This window comes from Cheilinus undulatus, linkage group 11 (genome assembly GCF_018320785.1).
Source record: "Cheilinus undulatus linkage group 11, ASM1832078v1, whole genome shotgun sequence".
NCBI classification, from domain to species: domain Eukaryota; kingdom Metazoa; phylum Chordata; class Actinopteri; order Labriformes; family Labridae; genus Cheilinus; species Cheilinus undulatus.
The window spans coordinates 14,689,424-14,712,010 of record NC_054875.1 but is presented as its reverse complement, the minus strand read 5'-3'; the positions used below and the strand labels follow the sequence as shown (position 1 = coordinate 14,712,010).

Sequence of the window (22,587 nt, the reverse complement as noted above, 5' to 3'; positions counted from 1 at the left end):
TTTGAACAGGAATGAGGAATTTCAAACTGAATTCGCCCAAATTTGAGCCAGCTCACTGGGCTTCTCTGAGAAGTCAGAAATTAATCAAGCATAATGTTCAACCACGAAAAGTAATTTTTCTGTTCAGGAATGCAAGTAAATAACTGTAATTTGACATATTAATCAAGAAATATCAATGTGCTTTACTATTTTTTCATTTTATTGTAAATCAGTAAATTTGAAAATTCATGGATAACAATAATAATTATATTTTAGCATTAAAAATATAATTTCGGTTAACCATGTATTAACCATTGCAGAAACATAAGAAATGATTTTGGTAACTACCAATGCTGTTAATTTAGGGCAGCTGTGGCATAAACCTTGCTTTGGTTAAGGTTAGGGTGGTCTAATGAATTTGTTAAGCACTGTATATGTTCCCTGTGAACACATGATTAATGCCTCTCAACAGAAACTGGGTCAAATTTCCTAACTCGCTTTGCACTACTCTGTCTCCTTCCCACAGTCCAAAGACATGCTTGTAAAGATAACTGCTGACTCAAAATTGCATGTTGCATGTGATAAAATGGCAATGTAAATGTGAGTGCTCTTCCCTGTATGTAAGCCCTGTGATTGAGTAATCCAGGGTGTACTTGACACACGGTACAGGTGGATAGCAGTTTTTAATTCATCCTGATATTTGACCTTTTAGTGGATATTTAAAATAGATATATTTTGGACTATTGGGGATGGTTTGTGTTCTGGGCAGAAGAAGGACAGTTTTAAGTACATCTGTTAGCTTTGTGATGATGAGCGCTTTGGATATTAATTTCTAAAGCATTTTAAGCTAGCTTCCTGTTTACAAAAATGCCTTTTATATTGTAAGTATTTAATAGGGCTGTGTATTGGCAAAAATCTGGGAACGGGTTTTAAAAAGTTATCCTAAAAGGGTAACCACTAAAATCGCGAACGATCAGTAGGGAGAGGGGAAACAAAACAAAACATATATGTTGGTAAGTGATGACCCAAAAGCTCCCGTTCTGGTTATAATGAAGAAACTAAACTACTGCTGCCAAGCAGCTGACAACAAACTGAAACAACTTGGGAGACTGAGAAAACTCATAAATGAAATGCAAAGGCCACTAGACCAGTTAGAAGAGGGTTATAACCCTCAGCACTGACACACAATGGTCTGAAGTGACTGATAAACTAAGGATTCTTATTGAAAGTTTCAGATATGGTTATGCAACTCTTTCATGAAAAAAACACACGCACAAGAAAACCTAGAGATGCTCTCAGTATCTCTGAAGGTGAGATAATGAGTCAGCACAGAGTGCTGCAGCCCAGGAGTATATATAAGTTTGCCACACCTGGCCCCAATCAGTGGCTGCCTGCCACACACACACCTGGCTGTACACTGATTGACTCACACTCGGTTCACATGTTTGCAGCAACCATATTCCAACATTTCTAGTGTGTTAAGACAGAAAACTTTGGATTTCACTTTACAGGGTCTTTAATAACAGTATCTTGAGGCCACTTGGAGCAAGAGGCCCCTTGAAACTGGGTGTCTTTGCCCGATGTGAAAATCACCAAAGGACAAAGATGGCCCGGCTGTTAGGTCATGTCCCGTGTACACAGGGCTTTAATCTTCCAAGCAGGTGGACCAGGTTTGAGTCCAACCTGCAGTTCCTTTTCCCCATGACATTTCCTACTATCTCTCAGTTTCTTACTTGATTCTCTTTTGTTATCGACAAAACATTTTGTTTTGTTATGAAATGCAAAAATAAATTTAATAGATTTAGCAATGCATGTACACCCCTAGCTGTTGTACAAAACCGAAGTCAAAGTTTCCACCTTGTTGTAAACTAAGTCACTACACAGGTGACTTCATTTTATAGCCTAACTGCGATCGATTGGTGGAGCCATGTTATAAAGTCCCATCTTTGGTTAACCTGACATGCCAGATGGGAAACATCTGGGAAAAGGCAGAGGCTTTGAAAAAAAGTCAGTGTGATTGGATGAAGCCGCGAATAACGCGAAATATGGCGACTATATACATGTAAGTACATGACTTTTGTCGTTTTTGAAAAGATAACTCACTGCTGTTCTTTGTTCTTCTTTTAACGAAGAAATGTCGTCAAGTCCTGATAAAACTGGCACTTTAGCAGCATTCACGCTAAGCTCTTCCCCCATAATTGCACCCTCCTCTTGCTGCTGCTTGTTTACGTCCTGACTCCCCTCGCTCCTTATCGCTGATTGGTCCTGTCACTTTTTAACCGGGCCCAAATGGTTCAGATGGGAGCTTTGCAAGATGGATTTGCCAGTGAAAAACAAGGAAACGGACGTATCCATCTGCTTTGCAAGGTTCGTCTTTTGTACTTACCTACACATATCTAAGTCATGGAAAAAAACAATGATCCCTGAGGTATGTGCTGTCTATGACATAACAGATTCTCATGTTGGTTTGACTTTCATGGAAAATTAAATAACTCTTCATTTTTTCTTTGTTCTTTTTCCTCTCACCATTTGTCTTCTCCTCCGTTAATCCAGTGTACACACTGCCACAGGAGCTCCAAATGTTTCAGCTTTTTGAAGCTTTTATGTTTTCCTTTTTTAGTCTCTATTTCTTCCGCTGTCTCTATACTCTGACTAGAACCAAAAATAGCCTGCAAGGTAGTTTAGCCTTTACCCATAGTCATTACTATTTTTACAGTCTACATTATCTCTCCAGCTTCTGTACCTGATAGGTTCTGTCACTAATGCTACATTATGCCATATAAACCATAGAGTATTATACCTTTTCTTTGCCGTAACTTGATGTTAAATGAGGTCTTGCAGTGTTCCATGAGAGTGTAATTGGTTTGATGCAATCAAAATCAGGCTTAAAAGTGTATTCAGTTTTAGTCAGTGAGATTGTTCTTGTTGTGCAGGTATTGATTTATGTAGCGATCTATAATGCACAGTGGGAACCAGAGCTGAGAGGTTCTTATTTTCCCATCTCTCTCATTTCACCCTCAACACCCTCTCATTTAGTTCCCTCCAATCACTCCATCTGTTCTCGCTGCTTTTCTCTCACTATAACACTTCATCTTTTCACATGTCCGCCCCTAACTCTACCTTTTTTTCCCCCATTCCTCAGCTTTAGCTCTCTGCTTCCATCTCACTCACACATCTCACACTGAAAGACTTTCTCTCCCCTCTCCAGGCGCTAAGCCCTTAGCTGAACTTTCCTCAAGATTTTTACCCCCAACTTCCTCGCTAGCATCTGTCTGATCGTGTCTTTTCTTTGCGTGCCCCCCTCCCCCCTGCGGGATGAGCCAGCAATCTCCCAAACCCATAGTGCTGCTGTCCAAGTGAAGACTGCCTCCTGCACATCAAAGTACACATTTCAGGACTTCAAAGGCTGCAGTCTCTCTCATACTAAAACCAAGGCCAGATCAATTAAATCCTGATAATACCCAGCAGCCCCCACCATGGAGGATAAGGTTCAAATCTGGGTGCACACAGCAAGGGCAGAACTTTGCGTTGGTAAACTTTTGTGTCCCTAAAGAGGAAGTCTGTTTGACAGCTCTGCGGGAACATGTTGTAAGAAACATATCCTTTTTTTTATGAACAGAAAGGCATTTGGCAATGTAGAAACAATCGGGCAAGAACCGTCATCTGCAAGAAAAGTCATACATCACACTAATGTATACAATTGATAAGAGTCAACCAATCTCTATCAATCAGTCTGTGTTTGTTTTGTGCAAATTAATAACACATGTCATCTCAAGACACTTTACAAAAAGACCATCTTACTCTTTGTCGTGTTATTTATAGAGATCCAGCTCTAATCCAGCTTGAACAAAGCTCTTGGCATCATTCATCAAAGTAAGAGTGGCAAGGAAAACCTGCCCTTTAACAGAATCCTTTAGGTGAGCCCAACTCATGTTTGAACATCCATGTGCCCTGACTCTGTTGGGCTTGCAGAGAGAGATAAATGGGAAAAGACAAACAAACAACAACCAAAGCAACAACAGCAGAAACAAGACAAATTAAGGGTTTCAATGACAGTAATAATGGTATTATTTAAGTATGAGAAATGGCCAATCAGTCTCATTCAACATTACTAATAAAGGGGAGGATGTGAGATTTTATTTGGCATAACAGTTGAAGTTAAGAAGCTCTTAAATTCATATGAATTTTACTATAAATAATAACTTAGACAAGATTAGTATTAATAGTTGCAGCAGTGGAAATCAGTGAGAATTTGTGTCCATTCATTCAGTAGAGTATTTCTGAAGTCAGGTACTGATGTTGGACACGGCTCGCAACCTCAGTTCCAGTTCATCCCAAAGGTGCTCGATGGGGTTAAGGACAGGGTTCCTGGAGTGTCAGTCAACTTCTTCTGCACTGTCTTTATAGTCTCTGATTGTGCATTGGGGCACAGACATCTTGGACAAGAAAATGGCCTTCCCCAAACTGTTGCTACAAAGTTGGAAGCATACCATTGTCCAAAATGTCTTGGTATGCCAAAGCATTGAGACTGGCCTTCACTGGAGATCCTGAAAAACAACCCCATACCATTATCCCTCTTTCACCAAACTTTACATTTGGCACAGTGAAGTCAGGCAGGTAATGTTCTCCTGGGATCCGCCAAAACCCAGACTCATCCATCTGACTGCCAAATAGGGAAGCCCGATTTGTCCCTTCACAGAACACATTTTCACTGCTCCACAGTCCAGTGGCCTGGCATTCGACTTGGTGATTTGAGGCTTGCATGCAGCTGCTTGGCCTTGGGAATCCATTCCATGAAGCTCCCACAGCACAGTTTATGTGCTTGATGAAATCAGCAGAGCGTTGGGGACTTTCATGCACCTTAGCAGTCATTGACCTCACTCGTCATTTTTACATGGTCTCTCACTTTGTGGCTGAGTTTCTGTTGTTCCTCAATGCTTCCACTTTCTAATACTTTCATTTATAGCAATGAAATATTATGAACTGTCTAATCGCGGAGGTGGCATCCGTTACAGTACCATGCTTGAAGTCACTAAGCTTTTCAGAATGACCCATTTTGTATCATAAATGTTTGCAAATGGAGACTGAATGGCTACATACTTGATTTTATCCACCTGTGACAATGGGTCTGATTGAAACACCTGAATTCAATAAATAACAGGTGTGTACAAATATTTTTGTCCATATAGTGTATACTCTGCTGCCATGGGGCCTCTCAATCTAATAAATAACAAAAGAAGAAAAGTAGAGACACACTGCATAGCTCCGCCCACTTGCAAATCTCTGCAGTTTTAAAAAAAAAAGTGAATCTTTTAAAGCAAGGATGCGATATGAGTCTCCTGGCCTGTTTTTAGACTTTAGCCCCTGCAGTGAAAATGCACCACATACCTCCAAAAGTTCATTATCCCAGGGGAAAGTTCCTACGTATAAAATGCTGCTCTAGCTAAAGTGCAGATTTTTAAAAGAACAGTTTTGATTTTATTTATTCATCAGAAGAAACAAACAAGCTCTTGCAGTGTCTGAGTAGTGTCCAAAAGCTTTGAGTCCAGCCTGTTAAAGGAAAAAACCCCACTTAGCACAGGAAAACACAATATATATATTTTATGAAGTAGTTTGAAACAAAGCTGAAAGCAGTCTGTAGAAGTTAGCTTCAACTAGAATCAGCATAAAATTGTTACGGCTAACACGTTGGCAAAACCAACTGAGTTTCACTCTCATCTTAATCAGCGCCTGAGAAAAATATATGATCTGCTATATGTGCAAAATAAAAATCTGTTTAAAGGGGCTTAATCATTCTAATAAAAAAGTTATATGAATGATGAAGCAGTGGTAGATGTTAGTTGGGTTGTTTGCCTTCTTGTTGTGACTCATGCAGCAGAAAGATAGGCAGGTCCACTGTGGCTCTGCCCTGTTTTGCTGCTGGCTAGCTGCCATCCTATTACTGCAGGAGTCAAAATCCTCTGATCCCTGCAGCCCATACACACATAGGCAAGCAGTACACACCAATGCACACACACAGTCCTGCAGGGATACACACATTCACACTGCAAAGTGATGCTCCTGTTGCTTCATTGTATTTTATTTTTGTACATTGTGTGAAGGCCACATCAGCATTTGTCAATCAGCCCCAATGAGACAGTAGAATTTTTAAGATGAGCTCCCATGACAGATGTGTGTCAAACTGTAAATTAACCATAGAAGGCTTTGGGTCTGCTTCTGTCTCAACCACAAAGCCTTCAGCCTTTAAGCCAGCTGTTCCTAGTCGTGTTGTTGGTTCAAATCCCTGGTCTGTCTGAAATTCCATCCATGAAATGTTTCCTTCAAAAGCCACTTTCATAAAACTGTTAAGTAGCCTACTTAAACTACACCTACTGCAAAAAAAAAAAGAAAAAAAAAAAAGAAAAAAAAAAAAAAAGAAACAAGAAAAGACTTTTTTTTCTTTTTTAATAAACTACATTTAGGTTAATGTCTTCCCCCTGCAGCTGTAATCTTATTTTTGCAGACATTTTATGCAAAAATATAGTGGAAAGAGTATGACAGATTTTAAGTTGTTTGACAGCTCTGATTAAGTTACAGAAGTTTTCAGTTCCCCTGGCTGTTTCATATGTTTCATCTGAGCAAGGCTAGTTTAAAATCACTATAGGCATACTTCATATATAAGTATGAAAGGCAAGTAAGCAGTGCAACAAATTATGATCTCCACGGCTTCAGCCTACTTGTTGTATGATGAAATTATATGGTTTCTCACGTCTCAGACAGCTAAAGTCACACCTTCAGTTTACATACAAACGTACCTATCCTATGTACCTACATGTATATACATGTAGGGCTACTTAAAAAGAGTTTTTTGTGTATTTAGGATGACTCCCAGGAGACAGGCGCATATGCCTATACACCCTGTTCAGATCAACTCAGCATGAAGCCACCTGCAGCTAGTACGTCTCTTTTGCATAACTTTCACCTCTCTACCTGCACACATTCTGAAAATATGCTCTGAAAGGACTCTGAAAACTCAAAACAAAACGGCAGAGTAATGATTCTCTTTCTCTCTCAAAACAAGTTAAGCTAACAGGCTTAACTTTTTAATGGAAGAAAGACTGACAAAACAAGCTTTCAAAGGTGAGATACTTTTCCTTAAAACCAACTGAACTTATCAAATGGCTTTAAAGGCATTTTACATACTCAGGTGACGGTTTTATTATGGTTTTGCGATGCTAAAAAAAATCGCTAATGCTACTGGCTAAATGCTAGCTAACGCTATTAGAATGTTGTGGTTTTTGCTAACCGCTAGCTTAAGCTAACCGCTAAGCTAACTTATGCTGAGTTAGGTAGATTTATGGGGCATGGTGAAGTTGAAAGGTATATTTTGCTTTATTTCTTGACACTCTAGTTATGTGAGCTCAGTATAAAATAATTTAAACATAACTGCACTTAAATTAAACAACTTTACTTTCTTTTTTAAAATACATAGCTTTTCATTGCTTGTTTCCATCTGAACACCAGGTCATCTCATGTTTAAGTTTTAAGATATGTAGATTCATGATTGAAGGTGAAATGTTTTAGAAACACTTTATGTTTATGTTAGATTCCTTCTTTGTTACAGAATACTAAATAAAGGTCTCTTACACGCATTTAAAATCAAATTAAAGACTCTTAGAGACCTGAACTGAGACAAATTAATACTACTTTTTGCATGGTAAACTCTCAATAAAGAGAGATTTCCTGGTACACTGGACCAGGACTTAATCTTTTTCTGATTTAATAAACTGTTTAGGAAGTGTCGAATGATATAGGGCAAAATAATTTTATGATGATTTCAGGCACATGTAATGCCTCTATTCTGTCAGAATGCGTGTTTATTAATATTTATAATGACACATTTTTTGTGCTGAGCAGGTGCACTGAGCTGAGTTTAAACAGTTTAACTATTAAAAGGCAGAATAATACTTTTGTCAGCAAAGATCTGTTGAAATAAGAATGGGCTGTAACAGTTTTTAATTTGGCAACCTGGTAGCCATGTTAGAGAACTGGACTAGTGTATCACGTCAGATCAAATCAGAGAGGGGTCCAGGATCCTCCTCCAGGATATTTAGAACATTCAACACTGAATTCCCTGTATTATTGAGAATATTTATGTAACTTTTGTGGGGGAAGATGATTAAAATTGCATAAGATTGACTAGAAAACAAAGACTGGATAAGGAAAAGTAGATATAGTATAATATAATATCTATATAATATATTGGTATTTTGTAGACAAAAGACAAAAGTTCTAATGGCCTACAGTAGAATCTGGAGTATTCAGAGATGGCAAAGTTAATATCACAACACTAAATCAGAATTAGCTTCATTGGCCGAGTATGCTTATGCAACAAGGAATTTGATCTAGTAAGGTTTTCTCTCAGTGTACAGTAATTAAGCATTAAATACAAAATGTAAATACAACTGAAAAAGTATGAGAAATTCTGATTTAAATATGTACACACTTTTGTCCATGTGCATTGACGGTATGGTTGCAAGATGTGCAAAGTGTGCAAACATGCTGCCTTACATGTTTCATAGCAGTATGAAACATGTAAGGATGTGGGCATATGTGCATGAGGTAGATCAAGTAATTCAAGATAATTGATTAGTTGAAATGAAGAAAGGCATTTTACCACAGAGAGCTTTCTTATAGTATTTGAGTTACAGTGAATAGATTAATTACTTGAGTCAGTAAATTGATTAAATTAATAATAAGTATGGTAAATAGATTAATATGTGCAAACATGCATATGAGGTGAGGCTTTGACCACGTAGCTAGATCAGTACTGCTGGTGTACTGTTTTGAGAAGCACTGTACAAATGAGATCCTCCGTCACGTAGTATGGGCAGAGAAAAGAGGACCACAGATCTTCCTAATCTTGGTCTTAAATGTGCCTCAGTGAAGAATGGCCGGTTGTTTGGCCAGGGACAGAAAATAGGTGGGCAGTGAGAAAGTTGGCAGTGTAATGTGGGCAATAAAACATAATGTGTAAACATGAACACAAACACACAGATACAGCCCTGCACCCACGTTCAGTCACACAACAAGATTACATAATTAAAGAGGCTCCACTGATACAATTTTTAAAATATCTGTGTGAAAATGAAACCTGTTCACATTACATAACAAGGAAGATTCAGTTTTGTGTGTTTGCCCTCTCTTCTCCTCTTTCCCTTTTTGCTTTTGTTATTCCGCATCAACTTAACTAAAGCCATTCCTCCTCTCCAATTTATGTCTCCCTCTCTTCTTCACAGGTTTCTGCTCCCATAATTCATCCCCTCCCATCTCTCCACCTACTCTATACTTCCTCAGTTTCTGTTATTTATTTCTCCATTTCTTTTCTCTCCTCCTTTTTCTTCTCCACCTTTACTTCATCCTCCATCCACAGGATTAATTTCTCTGTTATCTTCATCACCCTTCCTCAATCTCTTTGAAATCTTCTAAATTTGTCTTTTACCTTTAAGTTCTTCTTCTTCTCACCTTTATTGTATTTCCTTCTCCAATCTCATTCCCTGTGTCCCTTTTACCTGTGAAAAGGGTGTGAGATGAAATCCTTCACCTTTAATCCAGCTATCATGTGTACATATGTGTTTGTGTATTGGTGGGAGTGTGTGTGCTTTTAAATAGAATAAGAGTCTTTTCACTCAAGACATGCCACTTCCTTCATGCCTTTCTGTCCTATTGGATGTATTAAGTGTGTGTCTTTGAAGCTACACAGCATGCATGTACTATACTGTATGTATGTGTTGATTAAAGTTTGTGCGTGAAAAAAATAATATAATTCATGCAAATGAGAAATTAAAAAGTCTCAAAATGAGATTGTTGTTATGCTGTGAAGTTTACAAGATAAAAAAGCAGATTGTCTTAAATCTCCACTTTCCTCATTCAATAATAAAGAATGTTAGGATCTTTTAAAGGATTTTTCTGTTCTTCTCATAACAAAACTTACTCTTAACTGTCTGAAATGAGAATTAGTATTTCTTATATCAATTATGAAACTCAGTTATGATTGACTTCTGATTTTGTAACCTTACTTGTGTAATAGAAAATCTGAAAGCATTATTTTAAAATGTTGACATGTTGATCATTAACCTAAATTGCTGTTTCAGTGTTAATCACTGATACTGGTGCAATCCAGTTTAGAAAAACCAGCTATTGCATTATCTATATCAAGTTAAAAAGGGACAATTCTTCAGTTCTATTTTTTAATGAAGGTCTTACTGTATCTCAAATATTTCCTAAAGTTTTCAAAGACAGAGTAATTCTTAATTTCATATACCTTACCTTCTAGCTGTAACAGGACGTGTCTTGTCACGGTGGCTGCCATAGGTTGCGAGTTTAATAGCTCAAACTCACCTCTATAACCCCCAGCAAGTTGAAACCAGCACTGCTCAGTACCTGCGAGCTCTGTGGCCTTCTTTTCAATACTGTGTACTTCCTGTTTTAATCGAGGACTCTGTTCGGTGAAAAGGCACCTCATATGGCCTATTTACAAAACAGAAAACCAATGCACCAAGAGAAATAGACGTGACACTATAACACGTGCATCCTGGGAACGCTTTCAGCAAGAACACAACACTTTTAAGTGCATTTCTAGTTAAGAAATCTATAAATTAAATCAAAACATTGGTTTTCTGTTTAGTAAATTAAACCTGCCCTTTTGTTATCTTCTTTGCTCTTTCAGCAATACGACGTGATTACACAGTAATTTAATCTTAATTATTTTGTTTCCATGACCATGGCAGGCTAAATTGGTATTGAAACTCAGTCAGTTGCCACGCACTATTTTTGGGCACACAGTAAAGGAGATTTTTTTTAACAGCTCAGTCAGATTTTTTTCTTTAATGAATAATTAGGGGCGTAGCTGATACAGTGCAAGCCAGCTCCACCTCTTTGTCTTTTTCTAAGTAGCCTTAAAGTTTGTTTAAGGCAGTTTTTTTGGCAACTGGTGCAGATTCACTTCAAATTCCCTTCAGCAATCGTAATGTTGCCATCATTCAGACTTACCTGCCAATACTGTCCAATACTTTCTACAGTCTATGGTAGCGATGCATTCTTTTTGAGTATCATATCTATTTAATGGTAGGAGTCCAATCTAGTTAGCCTCAAACTATTGCTGCCAAACTCAAGTGAAGTTCATCCAGTATGTTGTGAATAACATTAAGGACTTAAGAATCAAACGCTGCAGTTTAAAGACGAGAAGCAAAAAATGTACTGTGATATATAAAAGTAGGAAAAAATGTGATGACATCAATTTAGTTTCTGCCAGTAAATCAGAGTAAGTAGTTCTTCAAATAGTGGGAAAAAGACTTCATGTGGAAGCTCTCCTAAAAAATTTGCTGTATATTGTTGTATGAAAATGAGTCCTTCCTTGTATGAGGACAGAACCAATGCAACTTGAACTCTGAACAGTGAAACCTGTCCCACATCTCACAGAGTGCTGTGACGGTTCAAGAAATAAACAGAGGATGGAAGCAGAATCTCAGGAAAATGATTTTCAGCCATAATACTTAGTGAAATCAATAGTTATTTCTAAATAATCTTGATATATATATATATATATATATTTTTTTTTTTTTCCATCCTTACAAGCTGTTTGATCAACAGCCTCTGATTCATTCTAACCACATGATTTCATGTCAGTTCCCTGCTGTGTGCTATGGCAGTTTTTCAGAGTGTTGCACAGCTCAGCAGATACTGCAGCCATATTTAGAAGGAATTGATAGGTGTATTGAAACATCAATCACCACCTGTCTGCACCCTGATTGGCTCATGAGAGTGTGTGACACTGGGTGGAGGTATTGCTGCAGGAGCATTTCACGTTGAATTACTGTGAGGTTTTCATGGTGATGATGATGATGCATGGCTTTGTGCCAAGTAGTGAAGTAGTGCAGCGTGTAAGTGTGGCATGTTACAACCTCATAGCACAGGAGTTATATGGACTGTTGCATAGAGGGTCCGCATTGCCTTACTTGAATGAGCTTATACTGTATTAGTTAAGGGCATTGACCTTTTATCTGGATACTTACATTGCTAGAGAGTAGGTCACTCTTTTGTGCACTTTTTCCTTTTTGTCTGTCTTCTCTCTTCTTCCAATTACTGCAGACTCAGCAGGGAGCCACATTACTCGAGGCTGAGCTGAATCACTGTCTGTGTGTGCTCTCCTGCATGTAAGGTGTCCCTCACTTTTCTCATCTCTCCCCCCTCCACCCAGTGGGCTTCTCATCTCCCCTTCCCTCTCCTTCTGCTTGTCATCTCTCTCCTTCTGGCTATGCAGGCCTCCTCCATTTTGCGTTGCTGGGAACTGTAGGACTCCAAGTATGAGTGCATGTGGAGCAGCAGAGCACAGCCTAAAGCAGCAGTGAGTGAGTGCGCGCTTGAGTAGAACAGTGGCATTCTGGGTAAAAATAGCCTTCACTCTGTTGGAGGGAGAGAGAAAAAGATACAAAGAGAGTGAAGGGGGAGAAGAGAGGGGTGGGTGCGGATTGAGAGGAGGGGGGAGAAGTTGTGAACATGCAGTGAAGGAGGAAAGAGAACTGTAGGTGTAAATGTGAGAAAAGTAAAAATATCTTTCAACGAGTGGAGAAAAACCTCATTAACTTAGAGTGTTAGCAGGGACATCCTATATAGATGGATGGATGGATGGCATGGCAATGTCAATTTGTCAATCTGTTTTATCTATCCCTGTCTCTCTCACTCCTTTCATTTTGTTTTGAAAGAACAGATTAACACTTCAACTGTTCTCTTTATATCTATTGTGCTCATAAATAAAATTCTGGTGTTTCCATTACCAGTTTTTTTATTGCGCTGTTTAGATTTTGCGCATTTCTAAGGGTAATGGAAACGTAGCTACAGAGGCTTTCTTCTGTGTTTTCCTAACATCAATCAGACTGGATTAAACCACGTCAAACAGAGCAGGCAGGTATATGTCTATGAAAGTAGCGATGGATCAGGAGACTTTCAGACTGATTTCGTTATTATAATGTTGCGCCTTTTGGCTCTGGCAAACTTTCTGCAGTTTTCAATGCCTGCTTACAATCAGTGCTCTTCCTGGTATTAGCCGTTGACTCGGTCCTAATGCCCACGGCTGAGGCTAGTGGCTGCTGCCGCTTCGTTTTAACGTCGTTAGGATGATGACTCTTAAGTGACTTATAAGATCCGTCGAGGACTTCTTTCTACTCTTCACGACCTTTGCAGGGCAAATTCTACACACACAGCTGTGTTATCCTCACCATAACGCCATTGTGTTGTTAGCATTTTAGCACAGGGGCTGCTTCCTCTTCTTCTCTGGTGCTTAACAGCGAGTCGTGTGCTGCGGTGCCACCTGCTGTTTTGGAATGTGTAGTCTCGTGAGAAAGAAAACAAACCCCAGCACTGCCGTGCTGACAAAAATATATATGTTATCGGGGCTAGTTGTCATGGTATCGGACTTATCGGAATGACGTAATAATTTCCTCTTATTGGCCTGATAATTATCGGCCTGATAGTTACCATGCACCCCTAAATAAAACTATTATATAAAAGCTACATCCAAGTTAATTTCTACACTGGCATCCAGGGGTGGAAAGTAACTAATTACATTTACTCAAATTGCTGTAATTGACAAAGTGGACTAATTTACAGTGAAGAAATATTTGAAAAAAATCAGACCGTTAACGTTACAAACCAGATGGACTGAACAGACTCAATGTCTGTCATCAGACAAATCCATCTTATAAAGCTCATAATGTTTGTGCCCGGTCTGAAAACGGATCTGACCAATCAGTGTCATTTGAGGAGAACAAAGCAGTAGCCACGGGAGGTTTAGTTGAACTGGAAGCTGAAACAATGGCTGCCACCAGAGTAGCAATCTGCTCGGATGTAGCAATAGTATAGTGATAGTTTTTTCAGAACTTGTCCACTGAAAAATAATTTTAAAAGAGTTTGCAATAGTTGTGGGGGTGGGGTGGCAGGGGTGTGTTGAAGTGTGAGTCTGTATAATGGCTGCTGGTGGGTTCGGGTAACCTGTCTGTTCACTCAGTGTTAGCCTGGATCAGCTCAAGCCCTCTGTGACCCCGAATGGAACAAGCCCAATAATGTATGGATGGAATAATAAGGTGTTTGAAGTTATTCTGCATATTTTTCAAAAGCAAAATGACATTTTTTATAGGTTTTAAGGTGTCAGATCTTCTAACCATATGGTACATGTATAGATGAAGACAAAGACGTCAGAATCATTGAGTGACAACAAGCCTTTACTAAATCATCCCCACAGATGATGCCGTTCCCCTCTGGACCAAATGTGATGAATCAGTCTCCTTCATTGATGAGTAATAGGACAGCCTCTCTTTGGCTGAGGGGTAGAATTGAAGTTGAACACAGAGGCCAGTTATTTGCACAGTTTTGGCATGAATCGAAGTCAGTGGTGGAAGAAATATGTTGTGCAGTGGACGTGTAATGAAATGTCAAAAGAGATGGAGGAGTTAACGACGGGAAAAGAGCATTAAGTAAACAAGAGAGCTGGAAGATGGAAAAAATACGACACAATACATTTTATTGTTAAATGGCTTTTGAGAGGACAGACACGGCTGAGGAGAAGAAAGATGGAGGGAGGCAGAAGGAGAGAGACAGTCTGAATGCAGAATGAGGAATGATGGAGTTTTCTAGTGAACGTTATTGACAGGAGGAGAAAGGAGCAGATTGTTTGTGCCATGATGGTTAAGTGGTGAAGCGATGGGCTGCTCTGAAGGACAGTGCACATGCATTCATACAACCACACATGCAAGCACATGAACAAACTCAACTTAAGTGCATACAATCTCTTTTTTTTTTTTTTTTTTTTTTATTTGCAGTAAGTTCTGTTGATATCAGTTTGGGCATCAGTAACACGAGCCTAATAAGAAAGTTTCTGTTCCATCTTTAAATCTTCTGTCTGTAATGCTTAAAGACCAAATAATTTAAGATTCATTCTTTAGCTGTGAGATGAAGCATGTCTTTGTGAGGAATGTTTTAGACACCAATTCATTGACAATTCAGAGACAAAAGTGGCTCAATAGTGAGGAGAGATACAAGATGACTGACTGAAATGACTAACAGATGGAAAGAGAAAATAACAAAATTAAATGTTGAGTCAGTTATTCATTACTTCTCAGCCCAAAATGACCTGAATGAAGAGAAGGTAAACTGTCTGTGCGTGTGTGTTGGTGCATCAAAGCCCCATTTAATTGTCAGCCTCAAAGTGCGTGTGTAAGTGGAACTGAAGTGATGAAAAATTCTGTAGCTGTCAATGTGGCTGCCTTTTAGAAAGTACGTCAGCTAAGCTCAGCCTGCTGCAGCTCTGACAGCTCTGTCTGGAAAATTAGACTTTCAGTGCGTACAGGACAAGTGTGCGTGTTTTTGTAGCAGTCTCAGCAGTCTGCTGGCAAGGTGAAATTCAGATTTAACTGCTGAAAATGTAAACCATCAATCTTTTTAATCCTATGACGTTAAATCAGAAAACATCTGAATAGTGTGACTCATAAAGAAGTTTGCTCCAGGGCTGGGGACTGGCTGAGTTTTAGACTTATAGATCGCACTTCAGTCACACACCAATGTGTCATTAGACTTGACTTTGACTTGCTCTACGGGATTTGATGCTGGACTCAGACTCAAGATTTGGGATCTCCACATGATATCTTTATTGTGTATTTTGGGCCATGAACACAACAAGCCGAATGTCTTTCCCTCTAACCTGGGGATGAGCACAGTTAGCCAGCTGAACTGCTTAGTTTGGATATCAAATTAGCTGACACAATCTGTTAAACTAATTATCCATTTGTTTTTTTTTTTTTGCACAGGCCTGAAATCCTGGTAAAATGCTCTTCTAAAACTTGAATGAAGCCTCCCACCACTAGAAGCCACAGTAGATCCAGTTAATGGCTGCTGCCCTTCTGCCAGATCTTTCCACGAAACTTCACCGGACAATAACATAAGAAACTTAGCAGTTAGCATGTTGTTGGAACAGTGCAGTATGGCAGTGTTTTGAACTAGAAATCGAAATAAAGTTGTATGTGGGCTGTTGAGGGTTCTACTACAAAGAAGTGATGAGTAATCACATTAAGTATGCTGTTAATCTGCAAAGAGGGATGAAGGCTGGCAGACCTAGCTGCTATCTTTAGCCACACTCCTTGGCACACTATACCCACTGACACAATCACCCTGTGATGGATTTGACTGTTTTCAGAGCCCTTTCTCCTCTTTAAACTAGTTGGTAAATTGCATTTTAAATGTCATTAAGCCAAATAAGGCAATAGGCGCCTGGAAACATCCTCACTACAAACATATGAAAAAGACATAAAGGCAAAGTGGCAGGCAGAGACAGGACAAACGTATGAACCTGCAGCAAAGCATGATGTGGTGAAATATGTTAACTTACCTAATTTTATTATATAATTTAATCTAAATAGGGGAATGTATTTTAATGTGTAAAATTGACAGAACCTGCTTGAAAGAGCTGGGTTGGCTGACTGCAAAAATGTTTCTTTTGTTGGTTATATGACTCAAATTTCCCTTCAGTCTGGAGACTGTGGGTCAGCAGGAAGACTTTGTCATGTCTCAGTAGGAAGGTTGTTGGTTTGGTCACCAGCTCCTGTGGTCACATGTTTGGGCAAGACATTTCACCCCAAAATGCTGCTTTAGTGAATATGCAAGAATACATGTGGGATTAGGGGATACTGATGGACACTCTACATAGCAGACTTTGCCATCAGTGTGTGAATGTAGAGTAAATGGGTGCAAATGGGTCAGTGTGACCTGCAGTGTAAAAAGAGATGTGAGTAGTCAGACAAAAGCGCCACCCAAGCTCAGTTTGGTACATTTACTTAACATGGACTTGGAAATTTTCAAAGCAAAAGAAATGCTGGATGGAAGATTTCATAATGATATCAGAGAGCGATGCCAAATATATCTTATGATAGCATTCAAACCACACACAACACTCTGTTAGACAACAGGCAGTTTAAAATAAAGTGTCTTTTTGTTTGGTTTGTGTTTCAGAAAAAGGAGTGGTTATGTCTCAACTGCCAGACCCAGCGACTGATGTCCGGAGGTGGCCTTGATGAACCCCCACTTCCTGTTCCTCATTCATCACCTAAGCACCAGCCAATGGGTTCACCTCGCCACCAGGCACCAACCAGTCAGCAAAGTCCTCTTCATAAACCCACCACGCCCCAAACTCCGAAGACAGCTCAGCCTCACACCCAGAAACCACAAGCTGGGACTGGTGGTAGTGGGCCATTTGCTCCGACTGCAGCCAAACAACCAACAGACACCAAGATAACGACGCCAACTACAACAACAGTTACAACGACAGACTCCCAGAAACCCACAGAGGAGAAACCCAAGCCTGAGTCGGATGTCCAGACTGCCAAAGAGACCAAACCCTCCCAGAAGAAAGGAGAGCAGATCACACCAATCAAAGATATTAAGAAGTCCAGGCACTATGATGTAAGTGATTCTTTTTGTTACATTGCTTTAGTTGAATGGACTCCACTGTATGTTAAGCTATGGAAAGACCCAAAAGCAAATCTTTAAATAAATTCGGCAAAGATACGCTGTACAGAAAATAGAATATTCTGTGCCTACCATAGAGTAACATACAGGCCGTCATGCAAGAAATGGTTACTGTTGTGCAACTCTTTGAGAGTTTGTGTGCAGGTTGATTTATCTGAACATGGCTGGCTTTTTTAGCATGGTCATGCTTCACATCTAGTTTATTTTTATTCTCCCATCAAGCTTAAAGTATTGCCTGTTCACAGATTTATGAACATTTTGCTTTAAACACCCAGCAGTCCTGATAGCTGATATTAAAAATAATAATAATAATAATAAAGCTGTAATACTTGTATAAATGCTGATGTTAGTCAAAATCTAAGCAGAATTTTTTTAGTTGGCTGGTCAAGACAAGATGGGGTGTGATGGCTTTATCCATAATTCAGAAGGCAAAAGCATGGCACTCCTCTTTAGCTGAGCACTGCTACATTAGCTTCCTTTACTTAAAGTCTTTCATAGACATTTAGTCCCAAAGGGTGTTCTGAGACAGGTGATTTTTGTGTGTATTTTTTTAAATGTTTAGTTAAACAGGAAAATCCTTCTCCTAAATGTGAACTCATGATAAGAAACAGTTTTGTCTATCTGGTTAGCATTCTGCAAAAATGTATACCAAATGTCTTACCCACTGGTAGAAAACATACAGTAGCAGTATTAGTATTATGTTGCCTATTCTAAATTAACAAATAGTTAAAAAAAAGAATATAATCTATCTTGAAATATTACAAGGGAACCCAAGGAATGTTTTACCTTTTCAGAAGACTGAGTAGAGCTAGTGAGACAGAGGCTACTATAGCATGATAGCTGTTCTGAACAAACATGCATTTGAAATTCACATTTTTTAAAACAATTTTTAAGGCTGATTTAAGAGTGGTTATCCTTGTAAATCGCCTTCAAAGTATTGCTACATCTGCACTGCATTCAATAAGTTTTTTTTTTCAATTTTTTAATGCTGCAGTTTGATGCAGCAATTGTTTAAATTCATTTATTTTCTCTCATTAATCTACACTCAATGCCTCATCATGGCAAAATGCAAACATAATTTTCGAAAGTTTTACCAATTTTTAAAAAGAAAAAACAAAAAGGTCACAATGTCATGTTTTCAGATGCTTTACTCAGTACTTTGCTGAAGCACCTTTAGCAGCAATTACAGCCTTGGATCTTTTTGAATGTAAACCAACACACTTTTGCACACCTAAATTGGGGGGATTTTCTGCCATTCTTCTTTACAGAACCTCTCAAGCTCATTAAGGTTGGATGGGAACTTTCAGGTCCTCCAGAGACATTCACTAGGGTTCAAGTCCAGGCTTTGGCTGGGCCACTTCAGGACATTCACAGAGTTGACCCTTAGTCACTCCTGTGTTGTCTTGGCTGTGTGCTTAGGGTCATTGTCATTTTGGTGGATGAACCTTCAGCTCAGTCTGAGTTTCTGAGTGCTGTGGAACAGGTTTTTAATGAGGATATCCCTGTACTTTGCTCCTTTCCCTCAAGCCTGGCCATTCTTATGATCCCTGCTGCTAAAAAACACCCCCACAGCATGATGCTAACACACAGTGAAGATTAATGAGAGAAAAAATGAATTTAAACAATCGTAGCATCAAGTAACATTACAAAATTTAAAATAAGTGAAAGAGGGTCTGAAAACTTTTTGAATGCACTGTATCTGAATCTGTTTTGTTGCTTTATTGCATGATGATGCTGTGTTACATTTGAGTACCTACACAGTTATTTAACAAGATGTAGTTTCAATTCTTTCAGATGTAGTTTCCATGATATCCTCATCAGGTCTTGTAGCACCCCTCTTTTTATTAATCCAACGTGGTAGCAGTAGTTAAGAGGTTTTACCTATGATTTGAAAAAAATCCCACATTCAGTACAGCAGTATTTTCAATCCACTTCTGCATTTCATTTAAAAAATGAATGACTGACCAAAAAAAAAAGAAAAATTGATGATCTTAGAGGAATCAGACAAAGATTGACCATGCCCTCATGTTAGTAGTCAATTTTTTTAAACGTTTGAAGTAAATTTTTGTCTACATCTGAGTGAATCTTCTGTCTCTTATTACACTTGGATTCCCTCTTATAACTCCTTCAAAGTTTGAATTTTGTGCATTTTATGTTAATAAAGGACGGTGGCATCTTCCCATTCATGCTGTGAATCGTGTTTAAAATACATAGGTTTCAGTTTTTGCTTATGTATTGATATTTGTAAAGGTTCATCATGGTCCCTATTTATGATTGATGATTTAGTTAACACCCTCTATATACAGAGGCTGTTGTCCTCAAAGTGAGAAGCCCGGGTTCAAGTGTGTTCTTTGACTCCTATCGTGCATATCATTCCCCACTCTCTCACTCTTTAATTCACTGTCGTGTCTCAGTAAAGGTATAAAACGCCCAACATATTTTATTAGAGTCCCTCTGGAAAGATCTATTATGAGACTTTATCAATTTGGTAACTTTTGGTCCCTGTTTTGCTCAAAACCCTCAGAGAGGAAACCAAACTTTAAGTTTTGTGATGTGGACAACGATACAAAACAGGGCTCTTTCTGCACCTTTTATTCTATGACCAAAGAAAGTAATTACTTATAAAGTTTGGGACAGCAATAAGCCATTATTGTCTGATTGCATATTTTAGCTGCTGCCTGTGAATGTAACTTCAGACATAATCTTGTTTTGTAACTGGTTACTAACCCATTAAATACATTTAAGATGTCGAACTCTACCACCATTGCTCTTCTCTTAAAAAGCGTCAGGTAAAATTCCCCTAACATTTCAATAACAGCCATACTAAGACAGGATGATGAGCACTCTGTCTGAAAAGCCCCAGATTTTACATATAATAAAATCAATGCCATTAAAAGTGGTGGTACTGTACTATTGGTAAGATTTTCTATGGGATTTACATTTTCTTTATTAAAAGTTAAGCCAGTTGCTTTCCTCCACAGTGTTGGATGCTCATGGCTGTTATTTGTCTGTATATCCTCTCTTACCAAATGCTGAGCCTGAAAAGGGCAACGCTGCTTTCATGGATTACCTTGAGGAGGGAGAAAGAAACTTAGAGACAAATATGCCTTTTTCCTTAAAGGCAGCTATTGCTTATTGCTGTATTATTCATGAAACTTCCTGCATTTGTTGTTTTCAGAGGCAGAGTTTATTCAGTTAGGCGGATTCTGTGAATTTAAAGTGTTTAGAACTCAAAGTAAGACTTCTCTTCTAAAGGACTGTAACCATCATAAGATGTACTGTTTAAAAGACTTCCATAACATTTTCTGTTTTGTATTCTTTCCTCCATTCCTCTTTCGTTAACCAGGTTAGTCCCTTTGTGATTATGATTTGGCATGTTGTTGAAAAATTATCTCAAGCAGAGCCATTGATGAAATTGTTTTGGTGTTTGAATCATATGAACTTCAGAATCTTTCTTTACATTTGGCACCCAAAGATAACGTTCTCTTAAATTTTCTTTATTTCCCTTTTCTTAAAACACCATTTGATTAACCTTTTTTCATCAATGGCTCAGAATGTCTTCACAAATGAAAAAAAACTGTACGACACTTAGTGATAACTGCATTACTGATATGTCTTGGTACTGTCATTTTCTGTTAACCTCTGATTTGAATCAGATTTATTCTGTTTTGGAAGTAATCATTGCATTTTGTTTGTCTAATGCATGTGAATATTCAGTAATTCATGTTTAATTTTGTGTCTCTGGTGTAACAAAATTCTTTTCTTATATAGTATGTTCTCTGTGAAGCTATCCCTGTCATTATTATTGTAAAGCAAGAAATGTTTTGTATCAACTTTAAAATACAATATTTAAATGTAGAACTTTTGGAATTGGTTGCTATTGTTCCAAAACTGGCATTTTTTCACACTGAAAATGCGCCTGTAACCTTTTAAATAGACGTAAACCCTCTGAAAAGCAAACTGAGCTGATCAGGTAATCCAGACTTTATTGTCAGGAAATGTCCTAAGGCAAAGACAGAATTCTTAAGCTGTCATTGTAGGACTCAGTCCCTGACACTTAACCGTGATCATAAAGTAGAAAGAACAGCCAATACATGCTTTGTGGCTACTTATATTGATTAATAACAGCTGCTCATTCACAGGTGATGATTTTTTTGGTCCCCTGTGAAATACCCAGATGCTCTCCATCAAAGTTGACATATCATATCACACTTTGATATCATCGGTTTTCCTCAGTTTTGAAACATTGAGTTCGGTATAGTGGACATCATTTTGTGTTTTTTTAGATCACCACTAAGAATGGATCCACAGAATAACTGGTTGAAATCACCCTCCTATTCAGTTATACAGATTATAGCCACGGTTATTAAAGTACCCTTTTGATTAGTTTGTGAACTAAAGTATATCTTATTCCAGGGGGGTCAAATCTATGGCTCAAGGGCCAAATGTGGCACTTGGGTCAAAGGCCTTGTCTCTGTATCCGACTGGCCGGACTCAGGATTGTCTATCAAGACCAGTCAAGACCACCACTGATGTGTTATTTTTCAATGTCATTGTTGAGATAATAAGGAGAGGCCCTTGCTAAAACAACAAACGGCTTCTTCTTTACTCATGGTGGTGTGCTCAGGCTTGGCATACAATGTCATTTTCAGTTGAACTGTTCCTGATTATGTAATGTTAGTTTGGTTTTAAACATCTGGGGTTTGGTCACTGATTGTTATGCCTTTTGAAATGTATTGAAATGCATTATGTGTAAGACACCTGCAAAAACTAAGATCTCAACAAAACAGCCTGTCTTATTTCTATTCAGAAATAGTCGGATAGTGTGATATTGACCACAACATTAGTTGTTCTCATCCTGACCAGGGGTGAATCCAGAAGATCAAGGGGGCAACAATAGCATCCCTGAAGTTTTATTGGCCAACCCGAAATCCTTGATTGATTGGCTGCAGTTTTGTTAGCCATTTTGTTAGCTACAGTTTTGTCATTAATAGAAAGCTGTGATGTGGGCTTTTTTTAGTTACTGTGCATGTCTTTGCACATGTTGGATTATTT

General features: G+C 38.5%; 1 protein-coding gene across 1 annotated transcript in view; it reads left to right on the top strand.

Annotated features, from left to right (window-relative positions):
* bsna (bassoon presynaptic cytomatrix protein a) overlaps nt 1–22,587 on the top strand; it is a 181,444-nt gene that overhangs the window by 106,277 nt on the left and 52,580 nt on the right. The window contains exon 4 of the mRNA XM_041798685.1: nt 17,017–17,466. Coding sequence (XP_041654619.1) covers nt 17,017–17,466 — 450 coding nt within the window. The remainder of the gene's footprint in view (nt 1–17,016; nt 17,467–22,587) is intronic.